Source organism: Podarcis vaucheri (genome assembly GCF_965113315.1).
Source record: "Podarcis vaucheri genome assembly, chromosome: 16".
NCBI classification, from domain to species: Eukaryota; Metazoa; Chordata; class Lepidosauria; order Squamata; family Lacertidae; genus Podarcis; species Podarcis vaucheri.
In genome coordinates, this window is record NC_138754.1 from 20,437,851 (window position 1) to 20,460,697 (window position 22,847).

Below are 22,847 nucleotides of genomic sequence, written 5' to 3' on the forward strand. Positions count from 1 at the left end.
TGAAGGTGCCAGGTGAACTTCCCTGGGGAGAGCATTCCACAGACATGGAGCCACTGCAGAGAAGGCCCCGTTCTCGTGTTGCCACCCTCTGGACATCTCGAGGAGGCAGCACACGAAGGAGGGCCTCAGAAGATGATCTCAGGGTCCGGGTAGGTTCATATGGAAAGAGGCAGTCCTTGGGGTATTGCTGTCCTGAGCTATTAAGATCTCCCTGATCATTTCTCCATTAAGACTGGCTCCAGGCTTCCACCACGCAGCTGGAGGGACATCATTGCCCCAAACTCCACATTGGAAGGACTGTAGCTCAGCGGCAGAGCACATGCCTTTTGCATGCGGAAGGTCCCAGGTCGGGCTGCAACTCCCATCATCCCTGACCATCAGCCATGCAGGCTGGCCTGGATGGAAGTTGATATCCCATGACATTGAGAGAGCACCATGAAGTTTGCTCCTGGTCGAGACTCATAGGGAGCTGTTGCAAAGTCAGCAGAGATAATAATGAACTACAAGGACCAGTGACCTGATAAGGCAGCTTCCTGTCTTCCTAACTTCTTGATGGGTATGGCATTCCAAAGGCTAGAGTGAGGCTCCCAGCCATCAAGGAACATATGGCTTCAGGAAACGTGTTGAGAACTGTGTTTCCAAAGTCACAAACTCCAGAAGGGTGGCTTTGTCAGTCTGTTATGGCAAACTCGCCTGGCAAACGCAGCCCTCATTGCCGGCTGATGACGCATTCAACAGAAGCTTCTACCATATTGAATCCAATAATTTTTAATGGTGCTGCAAGACACTTTTCTGTCCCTATGTGTAGATTTCCAGAGCAAGAAAATGCAGCTCGCGTATATTTTCTTCCCTCTTTTTATTCAAACATTAATGTAACAGTAGATGGGGGCTGGGGTGATCAATATTGATTCCCCCCTCCCCCAGATTCAAGGGCTCAGATGCTCTTGAGGGCCTTGCTCAGATATTAGCTTATTAGTTCATTTTCTGACTAATACCCCCCATCTTCATTCAAGGACCTTGAGGCAATATGTTGGAGGCTCCTTCCAATACCTCCATTTTAACTTCACCACAACCCTGTGAGGTAGCTTGGGCGGAGAGATCATTTATGAGTGGGAATGGGGATTTGAACCCCCGACTTCCAACCCCTGTTCCACACGGGCTCTAGCTATGCAGAGGACCAGTCTGGAGAGTCGCATGTCTCACCCCTGCTCTCTACTTCCTGTCAGGTCTCATTTCCACAGGTCCTATCTGCTGTAGTCCCTACTTTGCCTGCAGTTATAATGGGCTGCAATATTAGTGGATGGCATTACTCAGGACGCCAGAGTTGACCCTGACCCACCAATTGCTAGCTTGCAAGCTGCATACCGCATTTCTCAAAAGACCAGTTGAGTCCCAGCATTTTTATTACTTGCAACATGCCTAATGCCCGCCTGTAAATGGCCACACCCGCTTGCCGTACCTGCAGATTTCTTTGTGTCCATTTTGTGCTCTCGTGCAAAGTACACCAATTCTCCCACCACCCCTGTGTGTTAAGACAGGCCTTGCATCCTTTACCACTTTTGTACGTGAGCTGTATACCCTCTGCAACAAGCAGAGCCTTGACAGCTGTGGCCCCGAAGCTCTAGAACAAACTCCCCCCTGGCACGACGGAATCATCCCTCTTTTGCTTGGCAGGGCTGTGAAAAATGGGGAAAGGCTCTTGATTTGTGCGCTGGAGTTTGCAGGTTCAATTCCTTTGTGTCTCTTGGAGCAGGCGATGGGATAGGCTCCTCTCTGTCTGAAACCCAGGAGAGCGACTGCCAGTCAGAGCAGACAACACAAGGTTAGAGAGACAAATCCTTTTGGCTTGTGATACGGCCATTTCACTCTGCTCCTTATTCAGCAGGCCTTGGGGATCTTGCCCCAGAGCATGGAGGGGGAAGTTTTGACCCTCTGGTGTTGCTGAAACATAACTCCCACCATCCCTACTTATTGGCCATGCCGGCCAGAGCTGATGGGAGCTGGAGTCCCAACAAATTCTGGAGGGCAAAAGGAACTGACTGCTTGGCTTCTTTCTAGTTATTTATCCATCAGTTTCATCTTTTTATTTATTTCATATTGTTGTTATTTGGAGTGCTTCCCCTCTGTTGTTTCACACCAGGGTGGGGAACCTTTTATGCCCGAGGGCCGCCTTTCCTTCTTGGTAAGCTCCTGAGGGCCACATGGTAGTGGTGGGTGTGGCCAAATGTGGTGGGAGGAGCAATGAATGTAAATTTTACCTTTGTACAGTGGGCTGGGGTTGTGGGGTTTTTTTTACACACACACACCTCTTTCCTCCATTGGGAAAACGAGGCCTTATCAAAGTTCAAGGGCTCATTCCAGCCAGGCAGAAACACGGGGCAAGGGGCGTGGCCTGGGGAAGGTTTCAAGGGCCAGACAGAGAGAACTGGAGGGCCGCATTTGCCCCATAGGCCAAAGGTTCCCCAGCCCTGTTGTATGTAAGCTGTTTTGAATACTTGCAAAATAAATAAAAAAGCAAGATACAAATATTTCAAGTAAATGTGGAAGGAGTCATGGGTAATTGTAGTTTTTGGGTACTTGTAACAGGGAAGACTGCAATTTTCTAATGTGATCTGAACATGAGTTTTGTGTCATTTTGTACATGGAGGTGAATTCCATGAAACAATTCAAGAAATTTAAGAGTTGATACCTAAGCTGTTGTCAAAAGGACGCCACGGCGCTCAACTTTCCTAGGGGCAAAGCTGAGGTCATGAAATTGCCACGCCATCGCTCAAAGATATCCAGTGGTTCTTTGGGTCGAAAATGCAGGCACGAAAAATTGTCCTCGCAGTTCTTCTCAGTTCCACACCCAGTCGTGCGCTGCTGCCTTGCAAGACGCCTGTCTGGGCACGTTGAATATTTTATTTTATTTTGTATTTAGATAAATTTATAAACCACTTAATAAATAAAAAAGCCTCCAAGCAATGTACATAAGATGGTATAAAACAATTATCAACGGCTCACAGAGGAAATCAGCAGAAAAATCAGAGAATAAGAAGTATATGTAATGAAATCATATATGCCTTGGAAGGCTTGCTGGAATAAAGAAGTTTTTAACAGGGGTCTGAAACAGTATATCGCAAGGCTGCCTGCCGAATGTCAAATCAGCAGGGAATTCCGCTGAAAGATCGACTCCTGGCAGACACAGAACGAACATTAATAAGTCACTTTGTAACTTTCATTTGCGGCTCGAGGTGGCTTTTTCTTGCCCTTTTGTAAAAGGAATTTCCTATGCTGGAGACTTTGTACATATTTATATTGACTTTATTAAAAAAGTAAAGAAAGGGAAAGTGATTCAAGTTGTGTGTCCATTGTCCTGTCTTCAAAATATTCCAAGATCGGTCACTGTAAATGTTTTCCTTCCAACAGATTGTGCAGCTGAGGGAAATGTGTGTGGAAGTCCAATGCACATCAGGAGTGCATGTTGCCTGTTTGCTGTGCATTATTCTTAGTGGTGCTGAGCAAGGAACCCTGACCTCCTGCACCAACAGACAACTTTGTTCTGAGCTCTGGGCTTCCAAGCTTGCCTGGGCATTCCGTCAGCTGACCACCAAGGGCCAATCCCTGCCCACCATTAAAGCCCAAACTTCAATACTGTGGGATATGCATTTTGTGACATTTCAGTGAGTGCAAGTTCCACAGATCAGAGTGGTCAGATACACAGAGAGGGCAAGGCAATCCCTTAGGGCAGCCTTTCTCAACCTGTGGGTCCCCAGATGTTGTTGAACTACAACTCCCATCATCCCTAGCTTGCATGGCCAGAGCTGAGGGATGATGGGAGTTGTAGTCAAACAACATCTGGGGACCCACAGGTTGAGAACCACTGCCTTAGGGTCACAGGTGCCGAACCTGTGGCCCTTCAGATGTTTCCGGACTCCACGTCCCATCAGCCCTAGGCAGCGTGGCCAACAGCCAGGGATGATGGCAGTCAAGCAATATCTGGAGTGCCACAACCTAGCCTGACCTTAGACCAAGGTTTCCCAAACGCTGTTTTGGGACTACAATTCCCATCATCCCTAGCTAGCAGGACCAGTGGTCAGGGATGATGGGAACTGTAGTCCAAAAACAGCTGGAGGCCAAAGTTTGGAAAACCTTGCCTTAGACTGACCACCTGTTCCATCAATCCCAAGCCATCTGGAGACCTATCCTTGTTGAGGTGTGGCAATTACTTCCAGTGGGGTGGAGGGTACATTCTAGTGCACACACACACACCGAGACTTGGACAAACATGGAGGCACAACACACAAACTTATTTTCCAGTGTACCTAGAGCTAAATCGGGGTAGTAGGGCCCAGAAACCATGTGTGACACTACCATGATCACAGAACCAAGCAGAACTGCCCAATGCAAATGCGCTTCCAATACAGGTTCGTATGTCAAATGTCACCAGTGTGATTCATTCTAAACGCAATATTTTAAGTTTTTACAGAACTGCATTTTGAGGGATTAGGATGGAGGGGTTAACAGGAGAGGCACGGTGAAAGGGAAAGCATCACTGCCTCTCAGCCGACCTCACAGAGTTGTCATGAGGATAAATAGGGAGGTGGGGAAATGATGCAAGCTCCATTTCCATTATAGTCACTATTACAGTGGTACCTTGGTACTCAAACTTAATCCGTTCCAGAAATCCGTTCCAAAACCAAAGCGTTCCAAAACCAAGGCAGGCTTTCCCATAGAAAGTAATGCAAAATGGATTAATCCGTTCCAGACTTTTAAAAATAATGCCTAAAACAGCAGTTTAAGATGAATTTTACTATCTAACAAGACCACTGATCCATAAAATGAAAGCAATAAACAATGTACTGCAGACGCACAATCAATCAATCATAGCTGAGCTGGGTTCTACACAGTCACAAAAACAAAACAAAAAGAGCTGCAAAAACAAAAACACAAAATAAATAGCAAAAACAGACCTCAGTGTAACACTCAAAACGGAAGCACGTTTGGCTTCCGAAAAACGTTTGCAAACCGGAACACACACTTCCGGGTTTGCAGTCTTTGAGTTCCAAGTTGTTTGAGTACCAAGGTGTTTGAGAACCAAGGTACCTCTGTAGGCTTATGAAACTCTGGATGTGGACCAGAGTCTGGGGAAGTCAGACTTAACCTCGGTTAAAACACCTGGAACACAAAGGCCAAAGACATCCAGCATCCTGTTTTTACAGTGGCCAAACAGGTTGTCTCCAACAGGGGAGGCACAACACAGTCACTGTGGCTAGTAGCCACGGATAGCCTTATCCTCCACAAATTTGCCTAATAAACCTTTCACAGGCATCCAAGTTGGCCACCATCACAACACCTTGTTGGGAGCAAGTTCCACGGTTTAGCTTTGCAAAGTACTCCCTTTAAGCTACAAGTTCCCAGGATCTTCATGCAGGAGCTGGTGCATCACAAGAGGGATAGCTCCGTCGGTAGAGCGCGAGATTCTCAATCTCAGGGTTGTGGGTTCAAATCCCGTGTTGGGTGGAAGAATTCCTGCATTGCAGGGGGTTGGGCTAGATGACCCCTTGTGGTCCCTTCCAACTCTACAGAGTCTGTCTGTCTGTCTACATGAATGAGGAGAAAGGCAAGAGAGGAGCAGGGAGTCTTGGGCCAATAGAGCAGTAGTGTGTGGCAAGACGCTAGATGGGAAGGGACCCTGACACAGACACACGGTACAAAGTTCCATTTACACTGAAATCCACACACAGAGGTAGCTTGCAGGACACTCAACGCCCCCATCCAATGGAGCAAGCTTCGTTTAATGTGAGTCCATTGGCAAGAAGCTTGTGGAAGTTCCGTGGAAATGCTGCTTATATTAACAGAGAGCTTACATATTGGAATCATGGATTCAACTTAAGGGTGGTACCACCATCGCTTAGCTTCAGGGCTACATATGAAAGAATACAACAACAAACACTAGAACTGAATAAGATACTAGCTCAAAAAATTGAGTTCAGCTTATTATGTCTAAGGCAAACATATTGGGAACAGGGAGAAAGACCGACAAAAATTCTAGCTAATCGTCTAAAACAGAAGAAAACGAACAAAATAATACCTTTAATAAGAAAGGAAAACAACATCACAGCAACCTCATCAACAGATATACCGTAAATAACAATTTTTTTTAATTCTACAAAAAGCTATATGAAGGGCCAGAAAATATACCAGAGGATGAGGTGGAAAACTTTTCTCAGGATATTAAACTACCAACCATTGAAGAATATAAAAAAGATATGCTATCAGCCCCCCTGAAGGTATCGGATATTGAGAATGAAATAGAAACAATGGGAAATGGGAAATCACCTGGACCAGATGGTTTTCCTATAAAATGGTATAAGAGCATGAGACTCTTAATCTTAGGGTTATGGGTTCGAATCCCATGTTGGCCAAAAGATTCCTGCATTGCAGGGGGTTGGACTAGATGACCCACATGCTCCCCTTTCCAATTCTATGATTTTATGATCCTCAATAACAGCCACCTTGAAAACAGCATCATTTAATCAGAGGAAGTGATGTTAGGCTATAAGAGTTAAAATTTCTGTTTCATTAGCCACCATGACAAATATATGGTTTGTGAGTGATTAACTGCACCCTTTCAGGACCCAGAAGCTTTTCTGATGTGCTGTTTGATGATTTCATTCCACACCTTCTTTATATATACTAGAATCCTAAACACCTAGCTGGTTGGTGCAAATAACCTTTTGGACCAATGTTGATCACGCTGAAGGAATTAAAAATCAGAGGTGGGGAGCCTGTGGTCCTCCAGGTGTTGTTGGACTCCAAGTCCCATCATCCTTGACCACTGGCCACACTCTCTGAGGATGATGGGATCTGGAGTCCAACAGCATCTGGAGGAAGAACCAGGCTGCCCATCCCTGGGGAAAAGGAAACTCTGGTCTCCAATACTGTTTTCTCAGAAGATAAGGCTAACACAGGGGTGATGTTGACCCTGCGGACATGCAGGCCAGAGGTTATTGGTGGTCAGGCTTCCCCAAATCTCATGGAGATCAGCTCTCCAGGGAACATATGGTAGGAAGCACAGATTCCTCGACCAAACAAAAGAGCCCGGATGGATCAAATCAAAGCTCCATCCAATGCAGCTTGGATAGCTCAACTGGTTAGAGCAGGCATCCCCAACCTGCGGCCCTCCAGATGTTTTGGCCTACAACTCCCATGATCCCTAGCTAACAGGACCAATGGTCAGGGATGATGGGAATTGTAGTCCAAAACATCTGGAGGGCCAAAGGTTGGGGATGCCTGGGTTAGAGCATGGTTGTGATAATGCCAAAGTTGCAAGTTCGATCCCCACTTGGGACAGCTGTATATTCCCGCATTGTGCGGGGGGTTGGACTAGATGATCCTTGGGGTCCCTTCCAACTCTACTATTCTATGATTCAATCCCATTTTTAAAAGTGGCAAGCCAGGTGCCTCTAGAAAGCCCATAAAGCAGGGTGAGAAGGCAAGAGACCTTGTTGTACCCCTGAGGCTGGTAGAAAGTCTCTAGACAGAGAAGCTCCATTTTGCCATCACGACAATTGATAGGCATATTCCCTGTGAAATATCTGTCCAATACCTCTTTTAAAACAGTATTAACTGAGTGGCCATCGCTGAAGCATGGGGCTGCCAATTCCCTCGGTTAATTATGAGCCGTTGTGAACAAGTCCTTCCCTTTAGGCCACCCAAAACGTAAGGGAGGTGGAAACAAGGTGTTTGGTGCCTCCATTATGAATGCAGAGAGCTACCTTAACACTCAGCCATACCCTTGGGTCCATCTGGCTCATAACTGCCGACAGGGACTGGCAGCAGCTCTGCAGTCTCTCTCAGAAGTACCTGAGACCTTCTGCACATAAAGAAGATGCTCGGCATTCAGAAGAAATTCAAGTGATATGCCCATCAGATCCCCCACTCGCTTCCGAACATTTATAGGAACATGAAAAGGTGTGTAATACTGCATTGGTCCATCAACTTGGTGCTGACCTTTAAAGCCCTAAACGGCCTCGGTCCAGAATACCTGAAGGAGCATCTCCACCCCCATTGTTCTGTCCGGACACTGAGGTCCAGCGCCGAGGGCCTTCTGGCAGTTCCCTCACTGCAAGAAGCCAAGTTACAGGGAACCATGCAGAGGGCCTTCCCAGTAGTGGCGCCCGCCCTGCGGAATGCCCTCCCACTAGATGTCAAAGAGAAAAACAACTACCAGACTTTTAGAAGACATCTGAAGGCAGCCCGGTTTAGGGAAGCTTTTAATGTTTGATGCATTACTGTATTTTAATATTTTGTTGGAAGCCGCCCAGAGTGGCTGGGGAAGCCCAGCCAGATGGGTGGGGTATAAATAATAAATTATTATTATTATTATTATTATTATTATTATTATTATTATTAGCTGTGAGCTATGCAGTTTTTCCTTAAAAAGAAGACACTAGTCCTCATGATTCCAAATGAAGACTGTAATTAAGCAGGAGGCTGCCTTCTACCAAGTGCGGCCACTGGCCAATCTAGCTCAGTACAGCCAACACAGTGACGCTCTGGCTTTCCCACTTCTACATGAGCCCTTCTGAATGCAAAGCAGATGTTCTGCCACTAAGCGATGGCTCTTCCCCTCGAAAAAGAGAGAGTGTGTGTAAGATTCTAGTCCTCATGTATCCAAATCAAGGACGGAGGTAAACAGAAGGTTGACCCATATCCTTGGGTCCACCTAGCTCAATACTGCCTGCACTGATTGGCAGCAACCCTCCAGGGTTTCAAACAGAGGGGATCTTTCCCAGCCCCCTCCTGGGAGAGATGCTGGGATTGAACCAGAGACCTTCTGCATTCAAAGCAGATGCTCTCCCTCCCTTCCCTTAAGAGCCTAGTTTGCTCTGAGAGGAAGAGGCCAACACAAATATCAAATGTATGAAAGGAGGGCGTTCTTCACAGCTCCTGGCAGGTCCTGAGAGAAGATGCGAGGCTCCAGGAAGATGGGAGGGGAGCAGGGTTACAATGACTTCAGGTAAGCATGCAGGCAAACACTCCTTTTTTCCACCACCAAAGAAGGAGAAAGAGAAAAAGAAAGAGAAAGGGAAAGGGAAAGAGAAAGAAGGAGAGAGACGCCATTCTATTCATCTGTTTAATACACCTGGAAATGAGCCGAAGTGGTACCGTCTTTCCAACACCGCAAGGTCTCCACGGCCACAGAGCGGCACAGCGGGCAGGTCTTCTCCCGGTCAAACCAGAGGCAGAGACACTCTTCGCAAAAGACGTGCTTTATAGGCAAAAGGAGCAAAGGTTATTGTCATTATTATGGAACCCAGGACCTTCTACAGAGGCGAACGGAGCTGAAAATGCAGGATGGTGTATAATGAGCAGGAAGCAGCGTGCATTTAGCAATGGAAAGGACCGCCAGGAGGGGCGCCAGAGTATTTGAATGAGCGCCCCTCTGTGGCACTGTGTGGAAATTCATTTTTTTAAAATAAAAAAATGTTGACTAGTAACTTGCTGCTCGAGAGCCACAAAGACACGAGCGCTGGTGGGTGCTGGCAGGTGCCCGCGGCTGCTTGAGGCTGGTTCTAAGGAGGCTGAAATCTTTACCCTATCCCCAATTCTTTTTTCCTTCCATTTTTTTTTTAAATTGAATTTCAAAGTGTTGATATATGCAAAAGGGGGGAGGGGATAGCTTCCCAGGCATTCCAAAACTAAAGTAAATAAAAGTAATTAGGGTCTAAGCTTCTCCAATGTGCCGCCCTCCCCACTGGCTGCTGCAAGACAAAAAGCCCTCTTTTCAGTATTAGGAACGAACAGCGTACTCTTCCCAGACAAATCAAGAGCATGACACTCTCAAACTCAGGGTTGTGCGTTGAAGCCCCATGTTGAGCAGGATTTCATGGAAAATGCCATTGTGCGGGTCTGTGTGACACCTGCAATTTGTGTGATCATTTTCTCCCCCAGTTTGGCAAACTAAGCCCAGAAGGCGACTTAGCAAGCCGGGTGAGGACTGCGCCACTTTGCCCAGTTTGCCCTGCACCCAACCAGTCCACATTACCTGGCATAAGAGGATCAGGGGTTCCCGGAACTCGGCCTGGCAGATGGCACAGATGTCGCCAGCCTCGCTGCACTGCTGGCTGGTGGCACGGACCCCGTAGGTCTGGAAAAAGGAGGGAGAAGCGCGCAGTCAAAACGACAGGACGTCGCCGTTCAGTTTCACATTTCAATTCCGCCTTCTCCTCTGTCTTTTATACCCACAACAACCCTGCGAGTAGGTCAGTCAGCGACACACCGGCTGGGCCACGAAGCCACCCCATGTCGGGTGTCAGGCAATCCGATCATCGCCACCCACCCCACAGCAGGCTGCCAGGAACAATTTTTTTAAAAAAGATATTTATTAGAAATTTAGAAATTACAGAAAAAAAGGAAAAAAGAAAACCACAAAAAATTCAACAAGACATACATTTTGATACATAAAAAAGGAAAATAAAAAACATAAAAACCAATACAACAATAAAAAACACACATCCAATACTCCATATCTTTATCTTTCATTTGCTTGTTTCCTCGAGCTCCTCACACCTCCCTTTTTTATTCTAGTTTAGTTAATTGTTTCAGCAAATTCTTTCCATCTTTCTCAATTTTTGTTAAGTAATTTATCTTAACGGTCTAACATATTAATTCACTCAGCAAATCCTTGCTATCTTTCACTGTGTTCTGTCATTCAATTTACCTTAACTTATTTTAACCTTATCTTACCATAAAATACCTTAAAGCTTAAAACTTAATATTTATTTATACATAACTCCTTATATCATTTCTACTAAAGCCAAATAGTTTCATTCCAACATTTTTCCTAATACTCATTAATTTTACACTAATTTTCAAAATATTTTTTTTTAAAAAAACTTTCTTCCAATCTTCATCCAACGTCTCTTCTTCCTGGTCTCGGGTTATGTCAGTCCTTACTGTCCATTCCATCTAGTCCATCAACCTGGTGCTCTTGTGTCCAAGGCTCTTAAGTCTCTTCCATGCCCCTTCTGCAGATCTTCTTCTTGTTCATATCTGCACTTTACCTTGTCTTCTGTTGATCTTTTTCTTAGTTTCTTTCCTTTCTCATTGAGGAATAGGTCTCGGGGAGACTCCGACCCAAAAATATCTCCATCTCCCCTCAGCAGATCAGCCCATTCCCCACAGTCCCATTCCCCACACTCAGCACTGTAGTCCAAAAAGTATTTAAAAGCATGTTTCAAAGACCCTCCAAAATTAAAAGCCCCCACAACTCCAGACCCCCCCTGGCCCACTCCAGATTCAATCTTCAAGAACAGCGGCTTATGCTCCTGCAAGGCCTCGGGTCTCTCCATTTGTGTTACTTGAGGTTCAACAGCGACCTCCTCCATTATCTTCTGCACTTGCGCTTGCCCTGTCAAAACAAGTTCCTGAGTTGGTTCCTAAATAGTTTCTATATGGGTATTCGCCGTTTGTCCAAAGTTTTTGACTGCAACAGTCATCAAATCCATCTTCTCATGCATCTGCTCCAACAAAGCGCTTGTCTTGCAAAAAGCAAGCACCAAAACTTCTTCTAAACACATTTTTATTCAAGGCCAGAGTCTGGTCTCACGATCCTAATCTTGCAGCTGTGAAATCCCCTGATCGACTCCAGCAACAATTTAACAAGCTCCCTCTAGAGGAGACAATTTCTATTTGTATCCATCTTTTGAGAGCAGGTCCAACAAAGGAAAATTACTTTCATTTTTCATATATTTTGTATCTTTTGATTGCAAAAGGCAACATTGGAATCAGTTTGTTTCTCTCTCTTTTTTAACTATCTGTCAAAAGACGTTCCATTCACAGTCAACGAACTTCCCCAAGAATTTCTGTCTCTGACACCCCATTCCCAGGTTTGAGATGGTGGAAATTTATCTTTCTTTACTCTCTCTCCTGCAGGCTTGAACAATCAAAATTCCCCCCTTTTCTCCTGCTTCCAAGAGGGGTTTTGATGGTTATAACTGAAGGAAATTTAGTCCTTTATATGCGACTTTCCAGACTTTAGCTTGCAAATTTTTGCTTCAGTCTATTTACAAAAAGCGGAAGGCGGACTTCCTGATTAGAACCTTCCCGCTTCAGTGCCAAATTAAAATGTTTCTTAATCCAATTTTCCGTTTTACTCACGGGTACTTGTTTAGAGTCCAATTGTCCACAGGAAAAAGTCAGCGCTCTCCGGCAACAGCTGTGCGGCTTCACTCCGTAAAAGTAGCAGTTGATTCAAAACACCGCGCCGCTCACCCCACGTCGCTTCGGATCCCCAAAGAAGGGTTTCCCTGCGAGTAGGGGAGGCGCTCCTGGTGTCAGCCGAATCCCACGTTCCCAGGCTTCCTCCGCCTGGGATTTTTAAAGGGTCTCCGCCTTCGCCGCAGCGGCAAGACCCGATTTTCACAGAGCGGGTTCCTCCCGGTCAGAGGAACTCCGCCATTGCAGATGGCGCTAACCCGGAAGTCCCGGCTGCCAGGGACAAATAAACAAGGAGAGTTCTTACCAAGGTCTTTAATTCAATATTCACAGAGAATATTGTCTCTGCCATCTGTCTCTGAGCCCTTTGCTCTCCTACTTTCAATGCTCGCCGGGTTCTGGGAGGAGGGGGGTCTGGGATGCTTTCTAGTGATATGGTATCAGCCAGGTGCTCCAGCTCTGCTTCCCCCTCCTCTTCCGCCATTATTTCCCAGCTTCTCTCCTCCTCTGCCGCTGAGCTATGACCTCCCACAAACCACTATTGTAAATCTACACAGTCATACCTCGGGTTAAAGTCACTTCAGGTTGAGCGTTTTCAGGTTGCGTTCTGTGGTAACGGAACAGGTTACTTCCGGGTTTCGCCACTCGCGCATGCGCAGACGCTCAAAACGACATCACGCGCCCGCGCAGAAGCGGCGAATCGCGACCCACGCACGTGCAGACATGGGTTGCGTTCTGCTCAGGATGCGAATGGGGCTCCGGAACAGATCCCGTTCGCATCCAGAGGCACCACTGTATTGTCTTCCTCTTCTCTGGAAGGCTCAAGTTGGGGAGGCGGTCTCCACCATTCCTCCTCTGTCCAGTCCCTGATACCCTGCGGGCTTCGTGGCTGAGGGAGATTCGAACCCCGGTCTCCCGGGTCCTAGCTTGGGACTCTTCACTGCTATACCGCACCGCCTCTCAAATGTGAGGCACAGGGGCAGCTGCCTGCATGAAAGTAGCTCCAATGCAAAACATCCCTACAACACCCTGAGGGCTGCACTCCCTTCTGGGCAACTTTCTAAGGGCCAGGGACAAAGGTGGGTGGTACAACAAATACAATTTTTTACCTTTGTGGGATGGCTTCCCCACGCACCCTCCTTGGTCCTCCCATCCAGAGAGGCAAGAGCAGGCATAGGCAAACTCGCCCCCCCCCCGATGTTTTGGCACTACAGCTCCCATCATCCCCAGCTAACAGTACCAGTGGCCAGGGATAATGGGAGTTGTAGTCGCAAAACATCTGGAGGGCCGAGTTTGCCTATGCCTGGGCAAGAGGCATGGCCAGAGTTCAAGGCCACATATCCAGCCAGGCAGAAACACTTGGCTGTCAATCAGGGCTGGTGAGGGGTGTGGCTGGGGATTGGAGGCGTGGCCTAGGGAGAGTTCTGAGGGCCAGGTAGAGAGGGCTGGTGGGCCACATTTGAGCCTGTCTGCCCGCCTTTGTCTATACATTTAAGCACTGGCTGCCATTGCTTCTTCATTGCTTGCTTTGGGTCAAATACAGCCAAGAATAATTTCCTGCAATTTCCAGGGATGTGCTAACTTAGCTGGACTCCTCAAATCTTTCCTAACCGGCGCAATGCTAGCAATTCCCCACGCTCTCTGCAGAGAAGCTCGTCCGTCACTTGCCGCTCCGATGGATGCTCTTCCTTGCCATTGTTGAAGCATCCAATTATCTTAATTATAGGAAAGCAAAGCAGCTGCCGACCTACCTGGGGGGTGCAAAGGACCTTCAGTGCTTTCCTCACACTTCCCACGCGACTGCAGATGTCAAAAGACTGGAACAAAAAGAGGTAGAAATTCACCGTAGGATGAGGGGGCGGGGGGGGGGAGGTGCTATTTCTGTCTTTCAAGGAAAGCGACAGCATTTTCTCTGAAGCGAGATCAAAGCTTCGCCTGTTGAATGGCAGCCTGCTGAGAGGCTGATAAAACCAACACTGGCAACTAAACCTGCACTCTAGCGCAGTGTGAATGGGCGCTGACGTCCTCGCAAAGGAACACAGAATGCTGCTTTATCCCAGATCAGGCTACTTGTCTTATCTAGACCAATGTTTCCTACTCTGGCTGGCAGCAGCTTTCCAGGGTCTCGAGCAGAAAATGGTTTTTCTCATGACTTGATGGGATTTAAAAAAAAAAATTGAGGTAGGTTAGACTGTAAGTGGCCTAAAGCTTTCCCCACCCCTGACCCTCAGGCCGGCCACTTACTTTGCAGAGGCTGTACAAGATCAGGAGAATCCCCCCGAGGAAATAGCTGCTGGACGGGTCGTCCCCCATGATGTATTTATACCACAGCTGGATGGGGACCAGGGAGCGAAACAGCTGGCTCAGCTCCTCAATGACCAGGTAGAACTTGCCCTGTAGGAGAGAGGGAAGCTCAGGTAAGGCTACTTCCAGGCTATCACCTGGAACCATAGAACTAGCAAATCCAGGTTGCTCAGTTAATTTATTCCTTTATTACACCCAACTGTTCACATACACCCCTCTGCAGCAACCTGGACTGAACTATAAACAGGTTCATCTGAGGTTTCAAAGTACCAAGTTTAAAGCGTATCATATTAAGGAAAGAGAGAGCTTTTGAACAGGTGTTTCCTGTATGCAGAACTTGCTAGGAGTTAATCTGAAGTTCTGATTTTGTTTATTTAAATCAGGGTTTCCCAAACTTGTGTCTCCAGCTGTTTGAGGACTACAACTCCTATCATCCCTAGCTAGCACAACCAGTGGGAATTGTAGTTCAAAAACAGCTGGAGACATAAGTTTGGGAAACCCTGATTTAAAGTACTTGTCCCCTGCTCTTCAGCCCCAAAGGCTCCCCCGGTGGCTTATGTATGATCTGTTACAACCAGACAGTCCCCGCCCCTGCAGTCTCACAATCTAAAAGAAAAACATGACACACAAGGAAAGAGGAACAAGGAGGGAAGAAGAAAACACCAATCAAAACTCAGGCACCCATTTCTAAAACTGTTGTTCCTGTATTAACCAGCTAGCACATTTCGGGGGGGGGGGCACTGGATGGAACCTGTCTTTCGGCAAAGTTAACAAAATGCGCCTTCTGCTTCTCAGTTCCCCTCACCTCCCGGGCTGCTAATTTTGTTTTCTGTGCCAGACCCTCTAGTACAATACGACATACAATTATCAGTAATTCCATGGCTATGGTTTTCTATTTTCTTTTGATCGGGGTTGTTTCCTACATTCGTATGAAGTTTCTTTCTGAGCATCGGTCCCTGAGTGTTGTAATAAAGAGAGTGAACGGCTGTCTGCTTTGCTCGGCTCCCAAGCATAGCTGTCAACTTTTCCCTTTTCTTGCGAGGAATCCTATTCGGAATAAGGGAATTTCCCTTTAAAAAGGGGAAACGTTGACAGCTATACTCCCAGGCCCCCTCACCCACTCACAGGAGCTCAGCAGCCTGGCAGGCGAGACTCGGGCCCTTTTGAAAACCCAGGACCAGGATCTTTTCCCGTGCATCTGTCCCGACGCGCTCGGCTTTAACAGAGCAAACCGCTGCGGGACCTGCAAAGCAATTTAGATCAGTGTTTACCTCCTGGCTGGCTGCCCTCCTGGGAAGAGGAAGGCGGCTCAAAAATACAGTCGTCATATCTTCCAGTCCCAGGGGGTGCTGTGCCTCTCGCCTTTGTCCCAGCCTTCTCCTATCTCTACGGCCCTCCAGATGTTTATAGAGAGGGTGCCCAGTCTGCTCAAGTTGTGGGGAGGGCTCAAATCAACTAAAATGTCCAGGGCAGCTGTTTACCAGCTCCATCTGGTACGTAGGCTGAGACCCTACCTGCCTGCAGACTGTCTCGCCAGAGTGGTGCATGCTCTAGTTATCTCTCGCTTGGATTACTGCAATGTGCTCTACGTGGGGCTACCTTTGAAGGTGACCCGGAAACTACAACTAATCCAGAATGCGGCAGCTAGACTGGTGACTGGGAACATCCGCCGAGACCACGTAACACCAGTCTTGAAAGATCTACATTGGCTCCTTGTACGTTTCCAAGCACAATTCAAAGTGTTGGTGCTGACCTTTAAAGCCCTAAATAGCCTCGGTCCAGTATACCTTGAAGAAGCGTCTCCACCCCCATCGTTCTGCCCGGACACTGAGGTCCAGTGCCAAGGGCCTTCTGGCGGTTCCCTCACTGTGAGAAGCCAAGTTACGGGGAACCAAGCAGAGGGCCTTCTCGGTAGTGGCGCCCGCCCTGCGGAACCCCCTCCCACTAGATGTCAAAGAGAAAAACAACTACCAGACTTTTAGAAGACATCTGAAGGCAGCCCTGTTTAGGGAAGCTTTTAATGTTTAACAGACCACTGTATTTTAATACTTTGTTGGAAGCCACCCAGAGTGGCTGGGGAAACCCAGCCAGATGGGCGGGGTATAAATAATAAAATTATTATTATTATTATTATTATTATTATTATTATTATTATTATTATTATTTCCCACCGGGCAGCTGTCAAAAGCTCAGGAGGAAGAGGCCTTATACTGAGTCAGGCTACCTGCATCTCAGCGACACTGCCTGGCTGCGGTTCTCTCTCCTGGACCTACTTGGGGGTGTCAGGAATCGAACCCGGGACCTTCTATGTGCAAAGCAGATGCTCTAACCTTTGAGCTACAACCCTTCTCTTAAGAACATCAGAATGTGCCTTATCAGGTCACTGGTCCATCTAGTTCAGTCTTCTCCATACTGGCTGCTAGCTAAATTTCCGGGGGTTTCCAGGCAGATCCTGGGACCTTCTGTGGGCAAAACAGGTGATGGATATTATTCAGAACCATGAGGACTAGAACATTTATTGGGGGGGCACATCTGAGCACTAGAGCATCCGCTTTGCATGGGGAAAGTCCCAGGTTCAACCCCCAAGACAGGGCTGGAAAAAGATCCTGTCTGAAATCCTACGGAGCTGCTGCCAGTCAGAGTTGACCAGAGAGCTCCCTGTGTCATCACTGTAGACTTTATTGCAGTAGCCAAAGACCATGGCATCATCCGAAAACACTGACAATCACTACATAGACAATAAGGTAAAGGTAAAGGGGCCTCTGACCATTAGGTCCAGTCGTGACCGACTCTGGGGTTGCGGCGCTCATCTTGCCTTACTGGCCAAGGGAGCCAGCATACAGCTTCCAGGTCATGTGGCCAGCATGACTAAGCCACTTCTGGCGAACCAGAGCAGCGCACGGAAATGCCATTTACCTCCCCACCAGAGCGGTACCTATTTATCTACTTGCACTTTGATATGCTTTCAAACTACTAGGTTGGCAGGAGCAGGGACCGAGCAATGGGAGCTCACTCCGTTGTGGGGATTCGAACCGCCGACCTTCTGATCGGCAAGTCCTAGGCTCTGTGGTTTAACCCACAGCGCCACCCGCGTCCGACATAGACCGTCAAATCTGCTAAAATTACATAGGATAAGAGGCAATTCTCATACAGAATACACAAACTAAATCTCCTAAGTCCCCCTGTGCCTCCCAGAACAGGGGGCTTCTCTCTCTCTCTCTCTCTCACACACACACACACCAGCAGAGGAGAAGCTTGAATTTATATACTGGGGGAGTTATTCACACTGCTCCTTTTGTAGACTTGATAAACATATAAAAGAAAAGAGGTAACTCTTGTTTACACGGCCGATTTCCATCCATTCTCCAATACTGGCTCCTTGCTGCCAGCGAAGACCAGGGGGATTAAGCCCATTAGGGTCCTGGAGGAGAACAGCAGGCTCGGCCCCCTCCCTCCCTCCCCCCCGGGGGTCCCCCAGGATGAGATCACCCGGCAAAGCTGTCCTCCTCGCTCTCTCTCTCTCTCGCTGAGCAAATCGAAGGGCTTTGGAAAGCTTCGGCATTTCGGATGATCTCATATCCCCCGGGAAAGCGAGTGAGGTCACGCCAGCCGCTTACTCAAGGACCTGGCCGCCCCCCGCCTCCGCCTCCCGAGGGGCCCATCGCACGGAGCAAATCTGTAATGGCAACAGCCTGAGATCCCAAGCGCAGGCCATTTAGTAGATTAGAAGGGAGGCTCTGGAGCAAAGCGTGCGGCTCCTTGCAGGGGGTAGCTGCTTGCTAATGAGGAGGCTGTCAGCGGCGTTTGGCAAGGCAGGCGGCCTGCACAAAGTCCTCTCGGCTCCCTTCCCCTCTGTTGTAGGTGCAAAGTGAGGAAGGACTCGCAGGTCTTTTGGGGTTACTTTTGCCTTTAGGCCTAGTCCGGCCAGCTCACCAGGTAATGGCATACCCTCCAACATTTCTCCGATGAAAATAGGGATGTAGAGGGACGCGGGTGGCGCTGCGGGTTAAACTGCAGAGCCTAGGACTTGAAGATCAGAAGGTTGGTGGTTCGAATCCCTGTGACAGGGTGAGCTCCCGTTGCTCGGTTCCTGCTCCTGCCAACCTAGCAGTTTGAAAGCACGTCAAAGTGCAAGTAGATAAATAGGTACCGCTCCGGCAGGAAGGTAAACGGCGTTTCCGTGCACTGCTCTGGTTTGGAAGAAGCGGCTTAGTCATGCTGGCCACATGACCCGGAAGCTGTACGCCGGCTCCCTCGGCCAATAAAGCAAGATGAGCGCCGCAATCCCAGAGTCGGTCACGACTGGACCTAATGGTCAGGGGTTCCCTTTACCTTTATTCTATATTAATAAGAGTTTTATACCCTGCCCATCTGACTCAGTTGCCCCAGCCATTCTGGGAGGCTTCCAACATATATAAAAACATAATAAAACATTAAAAAAACACACTCCTTAAACAGGGCTGCCTTCAAATGTCTTCTAAAGGTTGTCTAGTTACTTATCTCCTTGGCTCGGGGGTTACATAACTCCATACCCTCCAATATTTATCTAATGAAAATAGGGATGTCCTAGGACCTAAGGAAGGTAAAAGGTAAATCTTCTGCCCGAACAGGTTTTTCAGGTGAGAAAAGATTCCATCCTTTATTACTGGAACATATTTATAGGATCACACACACACACCCTGGGATTGGGAGACGATGGACCTGTATCGGTTGAGAAGTACGCACAATCCTGCTGATCAATTCACATTTTCTACCAGTGTTTGCAAACAAAGCATACAGGCCAGGCATTTTTCCAAACCAGAGTGGCACCATCAAGGCAGGACTCTGGAGGCAGCTCTCGGGGGTGGGAGCTCAGCAGAATGAGCAGTAGAGTCTCAAAATCTAAGGTGACTGCCTTTCCTTCACAAGCTACTGTCTGAAGAGAGGGCCCCACTAACATAATTAGGTCTAGAGGTGTGGGACTCCAAACTTGGGGTATGAATGTGGCCCCTCAGAACACTCTACCTGGCCCTCAGGGCTTTCCCTAGGCTACACTCCTTCTCATCAGCCCTGCTTCACACTCTCCCTGAGTCTTTGAGCTCTTCCCAGGCCCTCTGCTTATCCAGATGGATCAAGAGGGGTGCGCAAGCGTGTGTGGAACTGCTGCCCAAAGGTCAAAACTCACAAGCGGTGCTCTGCCCACTCTGGCCTCTGGCTCTGCCTACCACTGGGATGGGGGTGCCCCAAAGGAACTGCAGTTCGCTCCCAGTGGAGAGAGTCTTAGAAAGCACAACCAGTGAAGCACAATGGATGTAACATCATCATCATCATCATCATTTCAATTTATATACTACTCTTTATCAGAAGATGCCAGGGTGGTATACAACATTAAGAAACACATTAGACAGGGTTGCCATATTCCAAAAAGTGAAAATCCAGACACTAAGGGGGTTTTCTGGGGTGGGGGCAAAGTTGTTGAGCTTTTTCTTTTCTTTTTTTAAGGGTGGGAGCAAAATCTCCCCCCCAAAATGAAGCTTTTCAGCTATTTTTAAGGAAATTCACCAAAAAAACCCAACACTTCCGACATGGGTTGTCACATGCCCAGTTTTCCCTAGACATTTTTTGCCGATTTTCTTATATTCCGCCCGGATGCTATTTCCGACGGATGAATCCCAGATATGCCCAGGAAATCTCAGACATATGGCAGCTGTACATGACAGAACATCAATGATAAAAACATAACAAAAAGCATACTGACAGCCTAATAATAAAATATCATAATAACAGTCCTCTTCCCCACACTATGACAAACCATTGATTATTTAATAGCGATAGGTGGCGGTAAAGAGGAATTGTTTTTGCCTGGTGCCTAAAGTCATGTAATGATGGTGCCAGGTGAGCCTCTCTGGGGAGAGCATTCCATAATCAGGGAGCCACCACAAAAAAAGGCCTGTTCCCTTGTTGCCATACTCCGAAGCTCTCTGGGATGGGGAAAGAGAGAAGGGCCTCTGATGACAAGCACAGGGTCCGGGTCGGTGCGTATGGGAAAGGCGATCCTTAAGGTACTGAAGGTCACAGTCTCCGCTGAGTGGTGGCATGCAAAGGAACTTTGTGTGAGAACAACCGTTCCCTCCCTCCCTCCCTGGCGCACCTTTCAGAAACCGCCGTTATCCCTAACCTGAAAAGCCCAACGGATACCAGAGACACAGCGCTGGAGCGCTTTGAAACAGCTGCGGCCCTCTCTTCTCTCAAGAGAGCCTTGGCTACACCTCTCCCGAACGCCCTCCATTAAAAACAACACAACAAGCAGATACCATTTGGGTTCAATAGAAAACGAATTAAAGTAAATTAAAACGGCCAGAGCCATGTGGCTCCTCGAGGCGCCTATTGTTGTCCGGGCGGCAAATGGCAGGTTCTCATTTACACCGCTAAGGAGCGACAGCTTGAGGGGTGTGGGTGATTATTATTTTTTAAGGCAAGCAACAGAAATACTCGTAATGGAAATTTGGGAAATGCCAGGCGCCTCCTCTTCCTCCTGGTGCATGCCAGTCTCTGAATGTGAAGGGGGGGAAACAGATAGAGAAAAAGTTTTCCTCCCTCTTTCCTAACGCTAGAACTGCTGGTTGTCCAACGAAGCTGAATTTTGGGAGATCTGGGACAGGTAAAATGGAAGCACTTCTTTGTGCAGCAGTACAGAGTTAAACTAAAGAACTTGGCAGTGATGGCCACCAATTTGGAGGTGTTTTTTTTTTTAAAGATTAGGCAAATTTTGGAGGTGCATGAGGTCATGGCTACCAGCAGTGGCAAACCTACATTTTTGGGACCCTGAAGCCTGAACAGTTAAGGCTTCACAACCAGCAAGGAGGCCTCATCTTCTTTAATGGGGTAGTTCCACAACAGATCACCACATACATACAATCAGATTTTTACTAAAGATCCTGTACTGGATTATCTCCCATGTCAAAGTCACTGGCATAAATAAAAAATTCCTATGCCTTTCTCAACCATGGGCCGGTCCACCATCCCTCAGACCATGTGGGGGGCCAGACTATATTTTGAAAAAAAATATGAACGAATTCCTATGCCTCACAAATAACCAAAAGATGTGTTTTAAATAAAAGGACACATTCTACTCATGTAAAAACATGCTGATTCCCAGACCATCCGCAGGCCGGATTGAGAAGGCGATTGGGCCTTAGGTTGCCTACCCCTGGCCTTATAGTTTTTTAGTTATGGGGGGGGGGCAGGGTGTGTGTGAAAATTAGGGGAATTTGGAAATGTTATATACACGCATTACGCACTTTTTCGAGCAAAATTTCAAGCAACGTGGTCTAAAGTTGCTTCTGGGGCCTCTTGAGGATGAAGGGCCCTCAAGATTAAGCGTCATTAGTTTAATAGTACAGTGGTGCCCCGCAAGACGAATGCCTTGCAAGACGGAAAACTCGCTAGACGAAAGAGTTTTCCGTTTTGGAGGTGCTTCGCAAAACGAATTTCCTATGGGCTTGCTTCGCAAGTCGACAATGTCTTGCGAGTTCCTGCTGGTTTTTTGTCCTCCTCCCCCCCTTTTTCTAAGCCGCTAAGCCGCTTATCAGCTGATCCGATCAGCAGATAAGCCGCTAAAAGCCGTTAATAGCGCTAATAGCCCTAATCCACTAATCCTTCAATGGGCTTGCTTCGCAAGACGAAAAAACCGCTAGACGAAGAGAATCACAGAACGGATTCTTTTCGTCTCGCGAGGCACCACTGTAGATGTGCCCCTGGCTACTAGCTACAATGGCTATGTTCTGCCTCCATTGTTGAAGGCAGCAACACTTCTGAATACCAGGTGCTGGAAAACACAAGAGGGGAGAGTGTGGTCTTGTGTTCAAATCCTGATTGCATGTTTCCCACAGGCATCTGACTGGCCGCTGTAAGAACAGGATGCTAGACTAGATGGGCCGTTGGCCTGATCCAGCAGGCTCACCTCATGCCCTTATGTGCAAAACAGCAGGGGGCTGGAGACAACACATAGGTTTTCTGTCTTTTCTCAATGACATGAGATCTAGAAGCTTGCCTCTTTTTTCTTTTTTAAGGGATTTTAAGAACTCATACAAAGCTAAGGGTTTTAGAATGTCGAATTCCACTGAGAACACACAAGCGCAGGGCTGGTTTTAAGACACCATCCTCAGTCTAGCGCTCAAGAGGGTCTTGTTTTCAAGGTCGGCAGGAAGAAAGACGGCGACTCGAGATGATGATCAGCGTCTCGACAAAGAGAAAAAGTATTTTCAGAATGAGGCATCTGTGCTGTGAGCCATTAGGGGGCCCCTGACAGATGCAATCTTACCAGCCTCCTGGTGCGGTTGAAAAATACAGGCACAGTC

At 47.5% G+C, this 22,847-nt stretch overlaps 1 protein-coding gene across 1 annotated transcript in view; it reads right to left on the reverse strand.

The window, feature by feature from the left end:
* Nucleotides 1–9,107: 9,107 nt before the first annotated feature.
* The window catches only part of RNFT2 (ring finger protein, transmembrane 2), a 30,550-nt gene continuing 16,810 nt past the window's right edge, over nucleotides 9,108–22,847 (reverse strand). Inside the window, exons 7-10 of the mRNA XM_082202904.1 lie at nucleotides 14,449–14,598; nucleotides 13,956–14,021; nucleotides 10,034–10,135; nucleotides 9,108–9,256 (exon numbers count right to left, since the gene is read on the reverse strand). Of these exons, the coding sequence (XP_082059030.1) occupies nucleotides 9,122–9,256; nucleotides 10,034–10,135; nucleotides 13,956–14,021; nucleotides 14,449–14,598 (453 nt within the window). The 3' untranslated portion in view covers nucleotides 9,108–9,121. The remainder of the gene's footprint in view (nucleotides 9,257–10,033; nucleotides 10,136–13,955; nucleotides 14,022–14,448; nucleotides 14,599–22,847) is intronic.